The sequence below is a fragment of the Halichoerus grypus genome, chromosome 14 (genome assembly GCF_964656455.1).
Source record: "Halichoerus grypus chromosome 14, mHalGry1.hap1.1, whole genome shotgun sequence".
In the NCBI taxonomy this organism is placed as follows: Eukaryota; Metazoa; Chordata; class Mammalia; order Carnivora; family Phocidae; genus Halichoerus; species Halichoerus grypus.
The window spans coordinates 14,748,803-14,768,533 of record NC_135725.1 but is presented as its reverse complement, the minus strand read 5'-3'; the positions used below and the strand labels follow the sequence as shown (position 1 = coordinate 14,768,533).

At 40.1% G+C, this 19,731-nt stretch overlaps 1 protein-coding gene across 1 annotated transcript in view; it reads right to left on the bottom strand.

The window, feature by feature from the left end:
- TMC1 (transmembrane channel like 1) overlaps window positions 1-19,731 on the bottom strand; it is a 110,560-nt gene that overhangs the window by 22,684 nt on the left and 68,145 nt on the right. Inside the window, exons 14-15 of the mRNA XM_078062192.1 lie at window positions 13,577-13,705; window positions 2,587-2,654 (exon numbers count right to left, since the gene is read on the bottom strand). Coding sequence (XP_077918318.1) covers window positions 2,587-2,654; window positions 13,577-13,705 — 197 coding nt within the window. The remainder of the gene's footprint in view (window positions 1-2,586; window positions 2,655-13,576; window positions 13,706-19,731) is intronic.

Below are 19,731 nucleotides of genomic sequence, written 5' to 3'. Positions count from 1 at the left end.
TCACATTTGATCAACCAAGAAAATGAGGTAGCAGACGGTGACAACACTAATGAAAGGGTATACAAAGAGACAGTGTTGGAGCAATGTCCAAACCCATCTTCTCTCTCACTGTGTTCTCTGCTGCCTCTATACTCTGCTACGAGAGAGATAGGATGGGCCTTCATCATTTTAAAATACGATTGAAAAACCTATGCCGTCCATTTTTCAATTAAGTGTGTCATATAAAGGTTTACTGGTCATTTCACCCACTTCATGACAAAATGGATTTTACCTATAAAGTTTCACTTTAACAGCATCAGTGTAAATAACCTCCATTAATTAGAACCCCCTAAAGCAATAACTGAACGTCTCCAGTCACAAACCAATGGAATTGAGTGCAAACTTCCCATACTCTTGTGTTTCTGTATGGCCCAACTCAAGCATCAGTTCTCGTGCCTCGTAAAATAGTAGCTTACCAGGTGTGAGTACCCTGTGGCAGGGGAGCCTACTGCACTTAGAATACACACTCCCCACACCTCGCCCACACCTCGCCCACCACACTGCATCCCCATTCTTCACTAGCTTCCTGGGAGTTTGGAAAAGACCATCTGTACCAAGGGTGGACCCGAAGGTCAAAATAATAGTTCTTTTGCTTCTGAAACTCTGGTAAGTGTATGATTATCTCTGTACACTCAAAAAAACACCTTCACTTTCTAATATCTTCTTCAGACTAACAAGAAGCAAAACTTGACCAATATCTACAGGATGAACATGTAGAAAGAGACAGTGCAGTGATAGTGGAGAGATTTCGATAATGGGTCTGCCCATGAGAGAACAGGGGAAGAAATGGAAATATTTAAGAATCTCAACATGAACAATAGTGGACCAAAGAGCTGCAAAATTCTAAGTGAAACCCATCAGGACAGCCATTACAACAGCCTTTCCGATCATGAAAATGAATTTCTAGGCCAATCTGTTGTCTTAGCTAGGAAAGAACAAGACGCAGACCCTCAGCAGATGTCTGCACAAACGTCAGCCACCAGGCCTGAGGGATGTGTGGCTCACTGTAAGGGCCAGGGAGTTTTAAAACTGATACAAGGTGATGGTTTCTCATTGTTCCACATGCCATGTTAGCCATTTTCTGCTGTGACCACAGAATCCCCTCTAGAAAAGGAAAGATCCAGAACTCATAGAAGCTGCTCCCTTTACTCTCTCTGCTGGTGGTCCTAGGTCGGGCCACCCTGACTTTCCTCCCTGCTTGGAGAATGAAAGATGCATTTCACTCTTTAATGACTCTCTGGACACATGAGCCATAGCTTGCAAAATTTAGAAAGTGAGAGGGCAGGAATTAAAATTTTAAACATACCTGATAATGGAGAAGATCATCTTTTTAGAGCCTTTCCTTCATATGTATTGACCTAGGGAGGCACAGGAATTTGACAGGCCCCATTGGAGGACGATGGGGCCCTTGGCTATGGTCTTTATATTACTGAAGCAAGATAATTTTAACATTTGCAGAGAGGTCCAGTCTTGCAATGGTTTAATAATTCAATCCAGCTATGATTGAGGGATTTAAGTAATATATGAAGCTTGTGCAAAACTTGTAGTTACTGGTCCTTGTACATAGGACAATGGTATGATCAGTGGCACAGTGCGATATTAAGCATGTGTCGGTAGGATAAAGAGGCTCAACTGTAACTGCTTGTGGGTTGGGTGTTCTTAGTTAAGACTGACAGATTTCCAAGACCACATGGTTCCCAGATGAATCACATGCTGTGATTCAATTTTTAAACTCCAAAACAGTTCTACTGTATCCGCTCGTCTTAACCTGTCAAGGTTGACAGTGAGAATGCTTTCATTTAATAAAAGATATGACAGTCCTTTGTACATCAAAAGACATAATTCTGATGTGCAAATGGCCTGTGAAACAAGTTACAAAATAAAGATCGTATTTTTAGCTTGACCTTCCTAAAACATGTGTTTCATCTCTATGAACTACTGGATTTGGTAAAATATTATTTTTAAAAGTAGCAACGAGTTGTCTTCTAAATAGACTCAATAATGACAAAATAAAATCAGTTTCTCAGAGGGGCCTTACATTAATTTGTTTCATACTTAACATGCAGTTATGGGATCATTAATGTTTCACTGTTAGACCCTGGCGTCAGAGGATATAAAAGTAGAAAAAGCCTTCAAATAATCTACAAAGTAGAAATAGACTCCCAGTATTTGATAAAGGAAATCTCTGCAAAACAGGCAGATGCCTTTGAGGACCAAAAGTTAATATATGAAAAAAATACATATATAATATATATATACTGTATTATATAGTGTATATAATATGTAAAATATATATTCTATATATTCCAAGACATATATATATACACACAATATATATACTATAATATATATAGTATACTATATATTATATAGCATACATATTATATATATATATATATAAGCTTTTCCTAGCAATCCACTTTGCAAAGGCAATTGTTGAGTTAGCCCCAGGCTGTGGACTTCTCAGACACCAGGCTACAGTGCTTTATGCAATAACGATCTTTGAGGCTTTTCTACAAGTGATACACTGTCCAACAGCTGACCTACCAGATCATGCCTTGGTTGAAGATCAGAGCGAGGACATTGCCGCTGATGTCAAATTCAGTGTATGAGGGCTATGGAAGACACAGATATTCACTGGATTAGCATATCAACTGGTGAAAACTGAAAGCCAAGTGTTCCATCTTTCTGCATAGGTATGGCTAGGCTCTCAACTCCTTCCTTGCAGCAACAATAGCAGAGTAATCGATATAATAAATAATTAGCGATAAATAAAACAATAAAGCACGCTTTCTAACACAGCAAGGCTCATTTTCTAAAGCAGCCATTCAAGGTTGTGAAAATGTGGACCAGCAGGCTCTCTTTACATGGCTGGGGAAAGAGAAAATTGGAGCAATGTTTTAGAAAACTGTTTGACCGTATAGATTAAAAGCTTAAAAAAAAAAAATCTCATTCTCTTTAACCCTGTAAGTCTACCTCTAGGAATTTGTTTTAACAAATTGATCTTAAATGTTGACAAATTTTAACAGAGATGAAACCACCAAAATGTCCAATATTGGTTAAGTAAACATAGTATATCTATACCGTAATATATATTGCACCTAATTACAATCACTGTTTGGAGAATATTTACATATACAGAGAAAACTATGACTTGTTGTTAAACAACAAAAATATAAAATGAGACAATCATTATTTTTATCAATGGAATATGAAATGACGCATAAGGAAAAGACTTGAAAATGACCAACAAAATTACTAGGTGTTATAAATAGGCGATGGAATATGACTTTTGTTTTCTTCCTTACATTTGCATATTTTAAAATATTTTTCAAAAAAATGTGAATTTCTTTTACAATAAAATAAATATAGAGAAATACAGTACAAGTTTGAGAGGTTATTCAACTCAATATCCAGTGTTTATCTCCTAGGTAATACCATCCCGCTTAGGGCAGCAACACGAGCCTGTCTTTTTTGGGCAGAGGGGCACCGGTGGGCATCTGTCCCAGGGTGGCCTGTCCAAAGGCTTCCTTGTGACACATCGGGCAGCTTGGAAGGAAAGTTTCTATCAGTGGGAGTAATGTTACTTAGCAACCACAATGGAACCGGCTCCTGTTTAAATTGAGATAGAGAACAATCAGTCAGGAAACTGACTAACTGGTAGGTCACAAGAGAAAAGGAGAAAAGCAAAATATGTGGACGAAGAGCATCAAGACCACGAAAGAGAGACCAAAAGAGGGGCAGGTCCCTAATCCCGTCCCAGATCCTGGCATCTGCAGGTGTCGCTTCACACCATGTGGGTCCTGGTAATTACTCCCTCCTCAACACACCTACACAAACACAAGGAGGATGATCTGAGAGTGTCACTGTTCTCAAACCCAAGACCCCTCCCCCCCAAGAAAAAATATGCGTAAGAAGATGGAACAGTTCTCTGGTTTGGAACCCCGATAAAACCTTCACAGCTTTTGGACTCTTTGCCTCAAGAGTTCTTGAAGTCAGGCCTCAATGTCATCATTTTCCCAAAAGGTAGCAGTACTTTGGGGAAGGATAAGGGTCGTGTGCCTTGTAACAGATTCAGGGCATGAGCAGCAAGAATGGTTCGATAACAAGATAAACTGATGAGATGATACATGATGAAAGAATACATAGCCCTGTTCTATTAAGCAGGACAAAGATGACCTAGATGATATACGTTGTGTTTTGCTGGTTTTCCAATGATCTAGAAGCCTAACATTCACAGGATGAGAAGAGGTACGGTTGGCAGTTTTTGTTCTAAAATCAGCAACGAAAGCAATGTGTGCCTCGTGGAGAAAAATAAACTGCTCCTAATCTCTAGAAACGTTAATTCGGAGTCTTTCTCCCTCCACGGGAGGGCTTTGCTCTGGACCAACTCTTCTCTTCCCCTGAAGCCTTGTGAGCTCACAGAACACATATGACCAATGCTCAGCTGGGTGGCGTGTACCATCTGTGGTCTGGGAACAGCTTTTCTCGGTGTCAGATCAAGAGTCAAACCTTTGGGTGCCTGGGTGGCTCAGTCGTTAAGCGTCTGCCTTCCGCTCAGGTCATGATCCCAGGGTCCTGGGATCGAGCCCCGCATCGGGCTCCCTGCTCAGCGGGAAGCCTGCTTCTCCCTCTCCCACTCCCCCTGCTTGTGTTCCCTCTCTCACTGCGTCTCTCTCTGTCAAATAAATAAATAAAATCTTAAAAAAAAATCATTAAAAAAAAAAAAAAGAGTCAAACCTTCATCTTTGGCCTCTTTAGAACGGTGCCATGATTTAACCCACCAATCTATGTAAAATTTAAAAAAAATTCAACCTTTTAGAAGTATATTTTCTTTCCTCTCACAAACATATAAGCTTCTTAAAAGCCATTTGAGATATTTTTATAACTAGGTGACTAGAAAAACACCAAAGACACACTGGGAACCCTTGTTCTCATATTGTGTTTGCAGCAGGGGCAGCCAAAGGAAAATAATTTTTTAAAAAGATTTTATGTATTTATTTGAGAAAGAGCACACATGAGCACAAGTGGGGGGAGGCAGAGGGAGAGAGGGGAGAGGAAGAAGCAGGCTCCCCACTGAGCAGGGAGCCCGATGCGGGACTCTATCCCAGGACCCCGGCATCATGACCTGAGCTGAAGGCAGACGCTCAACTGACTGAGCCACCCAGGCGTCCCAGGAATATAATTTTTGATGCACAAATGGACCCAATGCAGAAAATGGGTATAGGGCATCCCTAGTGTACCAAATGGGTTTTTGGTCCAGACACTTGTCAGGGATTCACACCTGAGTATTGGACTTTGCCTTGCCACGTTCTGGTTGGGTGAGCTGGGCCAGTTGCTTATCTTGTCACAGATAAACTGAGGAAATGAACTAGGTCAGTGGTTGTCACGCTATGGCCCATGAGCCAAATCTGGACTGCCACCTGTTTGTATAAATAAAGATTTATTAGAATACAGCTGCATTCATTTGTTTATGTATTCTCTGTGGCTGTTCGGCACTAAAACAGGAAAGTTGAATGGTTGGCACAGAGACCATATGGCCTGCTGAACGCAAACCCCTTGTTCTCTACACTCTGCTCACAGTCCTTCTGACACAGATGTGTGGGTTTTACCCCCATACCAAACAATGCCCCAGTCCTCTGTGGACCGAAGCTGGATGCCCACCATTTCACTCTGTTCTGATCCTGACTGTCCAGAGTTAGAGCAGACCCCACAGGTTAAGAACTCAGGCGCACAAGACTGCCCCACTTCAGACAACAATCACAAGTTTGGGGTACCACCTATGCTGAGTGGCTGGCTATATATCAGAGAATCCTACGACTCCCTCTTCAGGTTTGATAATTTGCTAGAATAGCTCACAGAACTCTAGAAAACACTTGATTTACTAGGCTACTGGTTTATTTAAAAAATGCAAGATACGAATAGACAGATGGAAGAGATGCATAGGGCAAGGTATGAGGAAAAGGGTCCTTTTTCGTGTCCTTTCCCAGCACACCACCCTCCAGCACCTCAACATGTTCAGCGACCTGGTTCAGTGAACCCCATAGGTCAGGGAGTCTTATGGAGACTTCATCAGTGGGCATAATCAATAATTAACTCAGTCTCCAGCCCCTCTCCCCTCCCTGGAGGATGGGGGAATGGGGCTGAAAGTTTCAAGTTTCTAATCATGTCTTGCTCTTTCTGGTGACCATTCCGCCATCCTGAAGCTATTCAGAAGCCACCAAGCATTGCCTCATTAGAATAAGCAATGTTCCTATCACCCAGGAAAACCCAAGGAATGTAGGCCTTCTGTATCAGGAACCAGGGTCAAAGAGCAAATATTAGAACAAAAGATGATCCTAGCACCTGTATTGCTTAGACAGTTATAAAAAGATTTAGGAACTCTGGCCAGGAGCTGGAAATGGAGACCAAAATATATATTTCTTATTATATCATAATATCACACCTGCAGAAGTGAAACTGCTTACTATCCAGCCTTTTACAGAGAAAGTCTGCCAACTTCTGAACTAGATCATTTCTAAGATCCTTTTCTAATCTAAAATCTGTAATTGGTTGAAAAATTAGACCCAGTTATTAAAGAATTGCTTCTCTGTAAACACTTTAGAAATGCAATTGAATACGGTATGAGTTGAACTCAGAAAATCTCCCTCTAAAAATAAAACAGAAGTAGGAAAGCAAACACACACACACACACTATAAAATTCAATGCTCATTCTTTTAGAGATGGATTTAGTAAAAACATATGAGATTATATTGTATTTTAAAGTTTTAAAAGCAATACTTTAATAATACAAGTGTAAATCATTTTGCAATACGTTTGCTTAATTGCCTCTAAAACATAAAAAAAAGCTTAAAGGTAAATGAGGCTTGGGAAAAAATAGGTTTTCTTGAAAACTGAGAAATGAAATGATTCAAATGGGATGCATATAACACTAAGAGTCACTCATCCCTAATAAGCTTTTTAGGCACCAGCAAAAGAAGATCCCATTTGGATATAGGCTGAGGTCTATAATAACTTACTAATAGTCAAGGGATTGAAAATTATCTCATTTTATTTCTAGGCCTTTGTTTGTGGTGGGTGAGAGTCAGTCATCTACCCATAGGGAAGACAGAAGGTTGTTGTTGGACTGAAATGCCCAGGAAAACCCATCTGCTCTCTGCAAGTTTTGTTATTTGGGAAAGATCATTAACCTTTGGATATCGTGAAATAGCTCAGAGAGAATTCTGTCATTGCAACATCCTGTCTGACATACAAATCTCACTCCCCACACTTGAAATCACCCTGGGTGAATGGTTCTCAAGCATGGTCCCCATACCAGAAGCCGCATCATCACCTGGGAACTTAGAAAAGTAAATTATCCGGGACCTGCCCCAGCTCCGATGGAATCAGAAACACTGTTTTCACATGCCTTCAGGGGATTTTGGTCTATCCTCAAATTTGAGAACCACTGATCTAGGACAAATCCTAGCTTCATCCACTAGGATGACTCAGTGACTCGGGTCTTTGCACTTCACCCCTTGTTGCCTGCAGACAGACTCCAACCAATATTCAAGTGGAACTTCAAATCCAGACTGTGCTGTCCCTTTCCCCAAGTTGTCAATCCTTCAGGGACTACTCAAGACTTCTTAGTGACCCTTTAGCATGGCATCTTCCTGCACTGCTAAGTAATATCTCATTCCCAGCTGGAGAACATCTGTTTATTTCTAATTCTGTATCACAGCCCGTCCTGTAACTCCATTCTATTGCAAGTGACCTATCTAATCTTGGGGTGCTTTGAGTTACAAACACCATAGATTGGCTCATGAATTAGTCATGATTTGACAGAGTCCTTGAAATTTCTAGGGTTAAGCATCACAGTGAAAATTTAACATGACAGAAGTCTGGTTGATGGCTTTGAAGTCAATTAGACATGAGTTTGAGTCCTAGCTCCATCACTGACCACCTATATGTCTTTGAGCAAATTATTAAACATTCTCTAAGCCTCAGTTTACTGTAAAGAAGGAAAAAATAGTATTTACCTTATAGTGTTGCTGCTATGAATACATGGAAAAATATATGTATTTTGTAGAAGTTCTGACCTATAATAAACACTACATAAAAATATAATATAATGTAATACAATATAATATAATATAGAATCTACTTTTATGGTCTGTCAGTCATATGCCTCTTATTTATGGATCATCTTGAGCCCCTTCATCAGAGCACAGGGAAATCTCTTATATTTTCCACTTATATAAATTTTAAAAAGACCACCTTAAAAATGTAACTTTAAACAAGATGCTGAGGTTTTAATTTGGTTGAACATATTCTAATCCCATGCTATGTATTCGATTCTATTTCTTCTTAGGTATCGGTTACCTATTTTGTTGATAAATGACAAAGATATTGTCAACACAAATTAAGCTGAAAGTAAAGGCATTCTGTGTCGAGCTACAGCGGGAAACCCAGATTTTACAAGAGGCTTTAGGGCAGTTATGTTAAATCTGGATGGTTAAAATCGCTCCTGGGAGAAACCATTCCACTCCCGATGAGTCAGTGAACACTTCAGAAACATTGAGAACTGTCTGCTCTGCTTGGAGAAGCCTTAGGAAAGATTAACTTACATTACATGGTCTAACAGCCTGCTCCTAGCCAGTAATTTCCTCACCTCAGTCCATCTTTATAGGTTTGTTGTGATAACACTTTAGCCATAAATTTATAGCTGGAAAATCTACAGGGTCACTTTTAACGTAAGGTACCCTGATACAACCAGTATATAATTCAGCATATTCAACATAATGGCTGTGTCCAGAAGGACCCTTCATTGCCCTTGTTTATTCCCTGGCTACACAAACTGAGGTAACTCGCTTCAATTCACGAGCCCTCAATTTTTCAGATGTGAAATAAAGGATGCATGATTGATTATGTCAAAATTCCACCCAACATTAATATTCCGTGGATCGCTAAATCTGATGCTAGAGTCTGCAGAGTTCAGTTTTTACAGAAGCTGTTGAAAGAAAAGTGAATGGATTTTTTTAAAAAGGCATGTTCTCTAGGAATGAGAAATTCAACTTAGGGAAATTTCTCATAAGGAAATAATCTGTGCATGCCACTATAACTTATCTGTGTAGATATTTAACTACATGGATATAAATAAATGTAACCGCAATATTTATTATAATAATTAAAAATTAGGTAAAGTTTTACTGACAGCCAATAAAAATTAAATTATAGTTCATTCATTTATAGAATATCACACTGTCATTTAAAACTGTCATAAAAGAACAATTAACTGGGCGCCTGGGTGGCTCAGTTGGTTAAGCATCTGCTTTTGGCTCAGGTCATGGTCCCAGGGTCCTGGGATCAAGCCCCGCGTCGGGCTCCTTACTCAGTGGGGAGTCTGCTTATCCCTCTCCCTCTGTCCCTCCCCCTGTTCTTGCTCTTTCTCTCTCTCTCTCAAATAAACAAATAAAATCTTTAAAAAATAAAATAAATTATTTAAAAAAAAAGAATAGTTAGGGGCGCCTGGGTGGCTCAGTTTGTTGGGCGGCTGCCTTCGGCTCAGGTCATGATCCCGGACTCCCGGGATCGAGTCCCGCATCAGGCTCCCTGCTCGGTGGGGAGTCTGCTTCTCCCTCTGACCCTACCCCCTCTTGTGCTCTCTATTTCACTCTCTCTCTCTCTCAAATAAAATAAAAAATTAAAAAAAAAAAAATAAATAAATAAATAAATAAATAAAAAGAATAGTTAACCTAGGGAAATGGTCACAGGTGAAAAAAGCAGGTAACCAGTCATTAAATATATACTTTTTAATAAAAAAATTTTTAAAAAGGTATATTTATAAAAATCTATAATATTATATAAAAATCTATTGTACTTGTTTATTTACATATAAATAAACACGAATACTATCCAATTCAAATAAGCCAAATAAGTAATGCCATTATGGGGAGATTACCTGCGATTTTTATTTTCATATTGAACTTACACTGGATTTTCTGGATTTTTTATAATGAGCTAGTATTATTTTGGGAACTCAGAAAAAAAATTTTTTTGGTGGTGGAAATGGACACATTTTTCTTTTTGATTTTTTTTTTTTTTTAAGATTTTATTTATTTATTTGACAGAGAGAGAGAGAGATCACAAGTAGGCAGACAGGCAGGCAGAGGGAGAGGGAGAAGCAGATTCCCTGCTGGGATCATGACCTGAGCCCAAGGCAGCCCCTTAACCGACTGAGCCATCCAGGTACCCCTTCTTTTTTATTTCTTTTTTTTCATTAATTTATTTTTTTTAAGATTTTATTTATTTATTTGACAGAGAGAGACACAGCGAGAGAGGAACACAAGCAGGGGGAGTGGGAGAGGGAGAAGCAGGCTTCCCGCCAAGCAGGAGCCCGATGCGGGGCTTGATCCCAGGACCCTGGGATCATGACCTGAGCTGAAGGCAGACGCTTAACGACTGAGCCACCCAGGCGCCCCTTCTTTTTGATTTCTGAAAGGCATCTCAAAAGTATCTTCTCTGCCCATCTCAGGTTCTCCTTTACTTCATGACAGGTATTTCCAGGATTCATATTTTCAATTAGGATGTCCAGGAGAATATCAGAGAAACATTCTCATCAGCCTTTTCTCCTCTGGGACAGCCCCAGCTGAGATTTCTGCATGGAGGCCTGCCCACACTTTGCCCATACCTGCTGGGCCCTGTCTTATGTTGGTCCCTCCACCAAGAATCCTTGCTTCCACTGGATCTTTGAAATTTTGATCCTTTCCCAAGACTGGCTCAAGTGCTTCTTCCTCCAACATGTCTTTGGGTCTTGGCATTTCTGATCTCTCTCTCTCTCTTTATTTGTGTCTTTCTTCTTCCCTCTCCCTCCCTCCCTTTTTTCTTCCCTCCCTCCACCCCCAAAGTCATGTAGCCATGGTTTCTCCTATGGCATTTACATTTTGTGCTCTATATTGATAAGGAGAGAGCTTGCAGGATTAAAGGGCAGTAAGGAGTGTGAGGAACTAGTGGATGAATATTCCATCTGTACAGGGCAGTGGTTTCTCACTCCAGCCAATTTCTCCCGAATGGGAATACGGATTGAATGTTGCCAGCCTTTCCAATATGCCAAGAAAAGCAAGAAATCCCTATTTTGTAAAATGTAAAAATTCTAGTTTTAAAATATGAGCTCATTAAAAAAAAAACAAAAATAAAAACAAACAAATGAAAACACTCTGCAAAGAAAGAAAAATATATCAGCAAGCTGAATCTAGGCAGCAAGCCCAAGTTTGCAATCTCTCCTTAGGTGGACATTTTTACATCTCTGTATCCCCTTATCACCCAGCACAGAGCTTTGCTCTTACTGATTTGCACTTAGTAGACACTCAGCTGTGTCAGCTATTTACTGGATGGGCCAATGATAATAGGATATGCATCAAAGATCCACCGTCCACCCTTTACTGTTTAAAATTTGTTCTGACGCTGGGATACTTTCTGCAGAGCCTTCCAAAAGTAACATGGAAGAAAATTCTCTGTGACCTAAAACAGGAACTTGTCTTTTTTTTCCCCTGTACTTTGTACTAACCCAAGAGCACTGTCAGCACCCAATAAATAATAAATGACAGTCATTTAATTATAGCTATTATGCATCCAGGTCATGTTTTATTGACTTCATATTTGAAGCAAAATTTTCTAGCACTTAGGAAGAGAGCAGTAAGGGATAAAAGGCAAGCATAAGCCAGGCAAGGGCCTCAGAAAGAAATGGCAATTTTTCTGTCTGCCTCAGAAGAGCTGAATCAGACAAGGAAAATAGAAATGAAATCCAGCCAGCTGAATACCTCATAGCAGGGAATGGGAAAGCAGTGCAAGAGCATCCTGGATCCATAGCATTACCTCACTGGTGCTCACCAAAGAGCATTATCTAACCACTTTTGGCTCGTCCCACGGGCACTTTCAGTGAGGATGACAGAGATGACCTAATCAAAGGTACGATCTCCAAGTCAGATAGCCAGGCTGAGGATCCAGCCTGGGGTCTTGAAAACTGTTCTGAGCACAGGACTTGTCCAGAGACTAGAGGGCATGGGGCTGGGGAGAGGTCGGCAATAAAGGATACCATTTCCTTAGAGAGGAGAGAAACGTCATTGGCTTGAGATTACTAAACCAGGACGGACTCCGTGGGCACATCCCCGGAAGCAGGCAGAATTCCGTCAATAAGATGGCGTTGCCTGGATGGTGCTAGAATGTAGAGGTTTAACACAGAAACAGACAGTCAACACATAATGCCCACCATGTGACAAGTATAGGGGTCAAGGCTTTTATTTTCATAGGGCTTTCATTCTAACAGAGGGAGATAGATTATAAGCATGTTTTTAAAAGGAAATGTCAGCTAGTTATACATCCTATGAAGAAAATCAAGCAGGGTGTTGAAGGAGAGATTCTGGTAGGCTATATTAGGTGGGAAGGTCAGAGAAGAACTCGAAGATGGTGACATATTAGCAGAGTCCTTAATGACAAAGAAGGCATCAGCCATGCCAAATTCTAGGAATCTGTACCCCTACAGGGAAAAACAGCTAGAGCCAATGCAAGGGTCATCTTGTGTTTGAGCATAAGAAAGAATTCCACCATTTATGGATTTTACAAAGCAAGAACAAAAGTGGTAGAAGATGAGCTCAGAAAGAAAGAAAGAGAAAAAAAAACCCAGATCCTATAAGATATCGAAGGCCTTAGAAAGAGATTTGGAATTCATTCTAAGTACTTATTAACCACTGGAGGATTTTAAGCACATGATTACAGTCAACCCAGTACTACAACCCAACTACAGTCATAGTTCCCAAGATGACTGTTACAGTTGCAAAAGAGGGACCTGGCAATGTGGAAGACCACAGAGTGGTGTGTGCTCTGTTGCCTCTCTTAAACTTTGGGGGGTTGCGGGGGGGAACTGGGGGTTGCATGCAGAGGGTGAACTGGGAATGGAGTCAACATCAGTGGGGCTCAGAGAAACCTGGGTTCTTGCTGTGGTGCTGGAAGGATGTCAACTTGCCAGAGTTCAGGTCCACGACTTGCCAGACACCTATCAGCACCCTGGGCTTGCCTCGAAACTTCCACAGCTCCCTGCTGTGTCTCTGCTGAGCTCTTATTAGCCTGGGAGCTTTATGAAACGAGCACCATATTTACTGGATCCACTTATCATCCATTGCACTGCACAGTAACTGTCCAGGAGTCTGTTTAGTAGAATTCAAAGGAATTAATAGAATGTGCAGTTGATACTACCCATCTTGTCCAGCTTCTGGAAATGTCAGCAAGCTTCATGACTATGGGTCCCAGACTGAGTTCACCATATTCATGGACAGGTTGAGGTCCACTGCTTTAACCATCCTGTGCTCACTTTACTAGAATATCATAAACCATGACACTCAAGTCTTACACCCTTCTCAATTAAAACTGTACTCACTGGTCTTCACTTATTAACATCTAACAGGTGGTCCTACTCCTAAATTCTTCTTCTGGCATAGTGTGTGCAAGTGATAAACCACAAAGGAATAATCTGACAAGAGGAAAAATGAGCATCATACTTACATATCCATATTCCAAATCCCAGCACCAGCAATAATTGCAAAACCTCACAAAACATGCCCGGAGAAAGTCTCCAATGAGGATTGTGACATAAGTGGTCAGAACATCAGAAACGGTCAGCCGCACAAATTCCTGTCGAGATATTATCCAGATTAAAAACGAGCATCTCTCCCTTCAAATGGCCCTAGTGTTGGCATCAAGTTTGTTATGCTTCTGCAGAGTATTAGCTTAGAAACTGCCATTAATAGTGAAAAAATAGTGAGGCATATCTAGCAAGTGAAAAATGTTTCACCCTTATTTTATTAGTCAAAAGTAATTATCTCCACTTCCAAAACCACTGTATCAAAAGTCTTTTTACCGAGAAACTTTTATAGGCATAACACAAGAAACAAAACCAGGGATATATTGACCACACATATGTTTAAAACTTTAATCTGGCAAACAGCAATGTTGATGAAGTTAAAAGATGAACTTTGAAAAGTACTGGCAGCATCCGTGATACAGGATTAGTTTTTCTAACACATTAGAAATGTTTATAAATCAGCCTCACAATAGATGGGCAATCCAATAAGGAAAGAAGCTGGCAAATGGCACAAATAAGAAATTCACAGAAGGAAATATGCAGTCAATTAAAATGTTGAAAAACATTGGAACCCCACACACAAAAGTGCAAATTAAAACAAAGAGTTGTTGCCTCACAGAAAGATAAATCTTTAAAAATCCAGGCTTCTCCTTATTGGTGAGTGTGGTGAAGTAAACACTACCATAAACTGATGGGGGAATGTTGACCCCCAACAACACTTGGTGGGAAATTTGTGGAAATCCATCACATTTTAAAGTGAGTAGAATAGGATCAAGGAAATCCACTTGTAGAAAGGTGTCCCACAAAAGTATGAACACAAGTGCACAGATCTATACATGTGATTATTAAAGTAGGACTTCTTCCAGATAAAGATTGGAAACAATTCAAATATGCTCAGGAGATTAATGAAATAGAACAGTGTGTCCACACAATAGAATATCATGAGCTCTTGAAAGAAAAAGAGTGCAGTTGTGGTTATAGATGCACAACTATGTGAACATACACTAGAGACCATTGAATTGTATATTGTAAATGGGTGGAATGTGTGGTGGATGAATCATACCTCAGTAAACTTTAAAAAGTTTACAAAATAGGATATGTGGTATGAACTCATTTGTTAACAAAAATTTACAAAATAGGATATGTGGTATGAACTCATTTGTTAACAAAAATTCCTATGTATACATGCCTATATGTATATGTATAGGCATAGAAAGTTCTGGAAAACCAGAAACTGGTTACCTCAGTGGTGTGGACTTAAATTTATGTGCAAAAGGGTGTGTGCTGTGGATTAGAGGGAAAGTTCACTATTTCCTCGTGGAACCCCTTTGACAATAATTGATAAATATTAGAATAGACACATTATTATAAATGTTTGTTGTGATAGTTCTTCTCTGCTCTTCCTTTTCTTTTCCTTCTCAATAATTTATGTCCTAAGACTGAAGACACTGGATATCTCATAATACATATTTTGCCAGAAATACTAGTGTTCTTCTATAATTTCTGAAGTCTTTCGGTTTCTATTTCCAGCTACATATATAATCTCCCCTCTAAAATAACTAGTGAGAAAGAATTTTCTCATGGGGCAAAGGGCCATTTGACTAGCTGTCTTTAGATTAGTTTCCAGCCTCGTACTTTGGAGCAATGCTTCCTGAACGCCAGATCATCGTCTACCACCTCCATGATTCTTGATACGTCCAAGTACCATATGAAATATAATTTATCTCAGATTTCTTTTAACATTAACATACTTTATTCTTAAAAAATAACCACGACTATTATAAATATAATCTGCTATAAATAGTAGTTAACTAAAATATACACGTGACTCAAGCAAAAATTATTATAGTAAAACCTTAAAAATACAAATTTAAAAACTTAGCATTAGTTTTCACCAACCAACTGTAGTGCCTATGAAAAGGGCTTGTAGGCTGGCAGTGTATTTTGGGAAATGGTGTCAAAGAACAGGAGTGGAGGTTGGGAAGAATGAAACAGAAGGAAGGAAAGCTTTTGCCCAAGAGCATGCTAAAATCTGTCACTACTGAGGCAAGTGAGTCTTATCTTTCTGGGGACCCCACCTGGAAGCCTAGAAGCTGTATAGAATAAATCTCAGAATTGTCCATGCCAGTGACACAAGAGGGACATACTGATCCACCAACAACCACTCCCATTAGTCAAGGATGTCCCCATACGGTATTAACACCCCACTTGATGACAGCAGAGAAACTTGGAAGGTAAAGAGAATATGCATACAGCTGTTGAGATGCTATCAGGTTAACAGCTGCATGCAGAACAGCTGGAGTAAAAGGTGGGCCAAGAGAGTGAGAGGTTCCTGCATAATCTGAAAGTTTCTATATAATCCGGCTCCTGTCTAGCTCCCCATATTCTTCTGGTATTGTTCATCCCTCTTCTTCACTCCAGCCCCACCGGCTTTCATTCAGACCCTCAATCTCCATACTTCCTCAGGCCACAGGGCCTTTGCATGGGTCTTCACTCCACTCAATCATTGTTACTTCACCTCTTGACTCAGTTTATACCAACGAATACACACCACTACAGCATCACTGGTTTAGGAAAGTTTCACTCACCTCACTGACAAGGGCAAGCTTCCCCATAAAAAATTCTCAGATTCCATGTATTTCATTCTTGTAGTGCTTGGCTATCATTGTAAATTTGCAAATTTTGCATAATGACTTAATTAATGGCTTTGTTCCCCCCCCCCCAAGAAATTGTAGTTTTCACAAGAGCAAGGAACTAGCCCACCTTTGAGCCCATTGGACCTCTAGTATCCAACATGATGCCTGCCATTCAGCTTGCACTCAATAAATATGGAATGAATGGTTGAATGATAGTAAATTCCTGCAGTTATTTCTGGCCATAACTGTTCTCTTCCTGTTCTTATTCTCTTTTTCATTGCCCAGGCAACCTGAGTTCAGATTCTAATGACTAGTATCAGTTAGAGGGAGGCGATGAGGAATATTTTTTGGCATCCACTACCTTGTCAGAAGGTAAGGTTTTAAAGTCCCCCTCATCTTCCTAAACATTCTCATCCCAGTGGTTGAAATCCTATTTTTTTCCTAAGCAGTGGTCTGTCATATAAAATACCAGAAGAGGATTGAAGCATTATACGGAAACATAAGAAGATTTATTCACAAACCATAGGAAGAACACAATGCTTCATAAGAAAGAGAATCCCCCAACAGTGGCCCAGCCCACCTCAGGGGCACCAATCCCAGTTCCTAGCGTGCTAGTCAGGATGGGAGCACAATCTCCACACAGGCCCCCTGTTGAGCACCACGCCCCACACCTCACAACTTTCCACTCATGACAGTTAGTTATTAAATGCCTGGGCAGCTTTGATCAGTAAACATAAAAGTCATTAGCAGGTAACAGGAACACGACAGTCAAGGGGCATCACAAAGGACCACAGACTCTAGATGTCCCATGGCAGGAGTTTAGAGAGTATGTGTTGATGCTGATTATATTTCTAGGGACAATTCAGCACTATGGACAAGGATGCATGGGTTAACTTTGGGCTCCTGTCATTGACTTCCTTTAAGAGCTTGAGAAAATTTTTGTAGCTTTTCAGGTCACAGCCTCCTCATCTATAAAATAGAGATAGTTGTATAACTTATCTCAAAGGGTAATTTAAAAATTCAAGGAAACAGCACTGGGCACATTATAGGCATTCAATAAATGTTAGCCACTGTTGTTCTGTTCAGTTGGCTGCTTTCCCCTTCCCCAAAATGCAGACCTCAGTATATAGCTTTAAATAGCAATCTCCCAAGGGTGGCTTTGCTGCCTAAGCAGCTACATCTTGAGATTCCCTGGAGGGATAAAGGAGCCACCAAATTATCCTTTATTCAGATCAAAGAGAGGTTTGAGTCTTATATCATCCTTGAGGAAACAAAGCAGAGGGAGGACAAGAGGAAACTTCAGGAATGTTCTTATGGAACAATGAATGAGTGTTTGGGGTGTGTCCCCAAGATGACATGCAAATCAGATGCCTTTACTGTTTCTCCCGGAGTCACTTTTTTTTAAAAGACTTTATTTATTTTATTTTAGAGAGAGAGAGAGCACGTGTGCATGAGCAGGGGAAGGGCCAAGGGTGAGAGAGAGAGAATCTCAAGCAGACTCGGTCATGAGTGCGGAGCCTGACTCAGGGCTGGATCTCACCACCAAGAGATCACGACCTGAGCTGAAATCAAGAGTCGGATCCTTAACTGACTGAGCCACCCAGGCGCCCCTGGAGTCATTTATTTTTTAAATGGTTAAACAAAGTGTTTCTGGGTGCATGGATATAGATATTGATCTCTTAAAGATAAGACTTTCCAGTACTCAGGGTTTTTATGTCCCCTGTGTTCTCTTTGTTCCCATGGACTCTACCTCCCTCATCTACATTCTGTTAGAACCACAACCTCTGGGTCAGCTCCTGCAGACTTTCCCACAAGCGCTGAATGCCCCCTTCAGGAAAGGAAAGTGAAAGAGAAGGGGGCAGTAAGGAGAGATGATGAAGCAAGGAAAAGCACCAAAGATGGGATTTTTTTTTTTTTAAGGACCAGACAAGTAGCAAGGTCTCAAGAAGAATTAAATAAGTGATTTTTCCTTTATTTTAAGCCAGTATGTGTGGGACCAACACAGAAGCTTCTGCATATTCGGAGACATAAGTATCCTCCTCGATTGCACTGGCGTTCCTATCTAATTAATCACTTTCTCTTCCCCAGAAGTGAGCAGCCTCAATCTCAGCCTTGACAGTCCATTCCGTCAAGACTGTTAAAGGGTAGGTGTCGTACCCCACCTGCCAATCTGCATTCTAGGACATACAGAAGAGAACACCTCAAACTTTCTGAGCTTGTGAAAAAAAATCTTTTTCTCCCCAATTTTTCATTTCTTTCCACTTTAGCTGAAGACTCAAGGAGCAGCCTAGATGTGGTAAGACTTGTGTGAAGCACGGTGACCAGACTTCACTTCAAGGAAGGACCCTTGAAACCCAGAAACCAATGGACTCCTGTGCATTCACTTCCTGTACCTGCTGTCACAAATTACCACAAACTTCGGGGCTTATAACAACACGAATTTATTTTCTTACAGTTCTGGAGGTCAGAAGTCTAAAATCAAGGTGTAGGCATCAGAGAGGAATCTGGGTCCCCACCTCGTTCAGCATCTAGAGGCTGCCGGCGCTCCTGGGCTCATAGCCCCTCTTTGTCCATCTATAAAGCACATCTCTCCAAACTGGTTCCACTGTCACGTCTGGTTTTTCTGACTTTGACTCTTTTGTCCCTACTTGTGATTTCATTAGGTCCATCCACATAATCCAGGATAATTTTCCTTCACTTAATCCCATCAGCAAAGTCCATGTTACCATGTAAGGTAACAAAGTCAGAGGGATTCCAGAGATTAGGCATGGACATCTTTGAAGGGCCATTACCCCATCTACCATACCTCTCTCCTAAGTAAAGGCAGACTTCATTTATTTTCATTTCATTTATTATTTCATATATAATATGTTCTATAAACATATATGGAATGTGCTTGTCTGAAAATTGAGTATTTAATAATACATAACTAGAAAGTGAGATGCTTATCTGGCCCCTGAAAGCATAAAAATAAAGTAAAACAAAATCCTTAATCATACCATACTTTTTGGACATGTGTCTAGCATCACATACATTGTTCTTATTTTTTTCCCACAATTAAAATCACAGTTGATTGGCTTAAGTCTGATGAGCATCTAATTGAGTATGAGGGCATCTATTGATACCCACATTTTTACATTGCATCAGTTTTATAAGACTAACACTAACTTTCAATTTTTCCTTTTAGATTATAAAAAATAAGTACACAGCAAAAAATTATTCAAATAATTCCATAAGACCACATTACTGCTGAGACTGAATGTTGTCCAATAGGCAGGCAGATGCATGATGACATATTTAAAAGTATCTGGTCCTCATCGATGAACCCAAGTCCAAAATCGGTTTATGAAATGCACAGTAGCAATGTCAATTTTAATGAGATCAAATTAAAGGCTTTTCAAAATAAAAATTGGATCTGTATAGAAATAAGAGATGTGAAA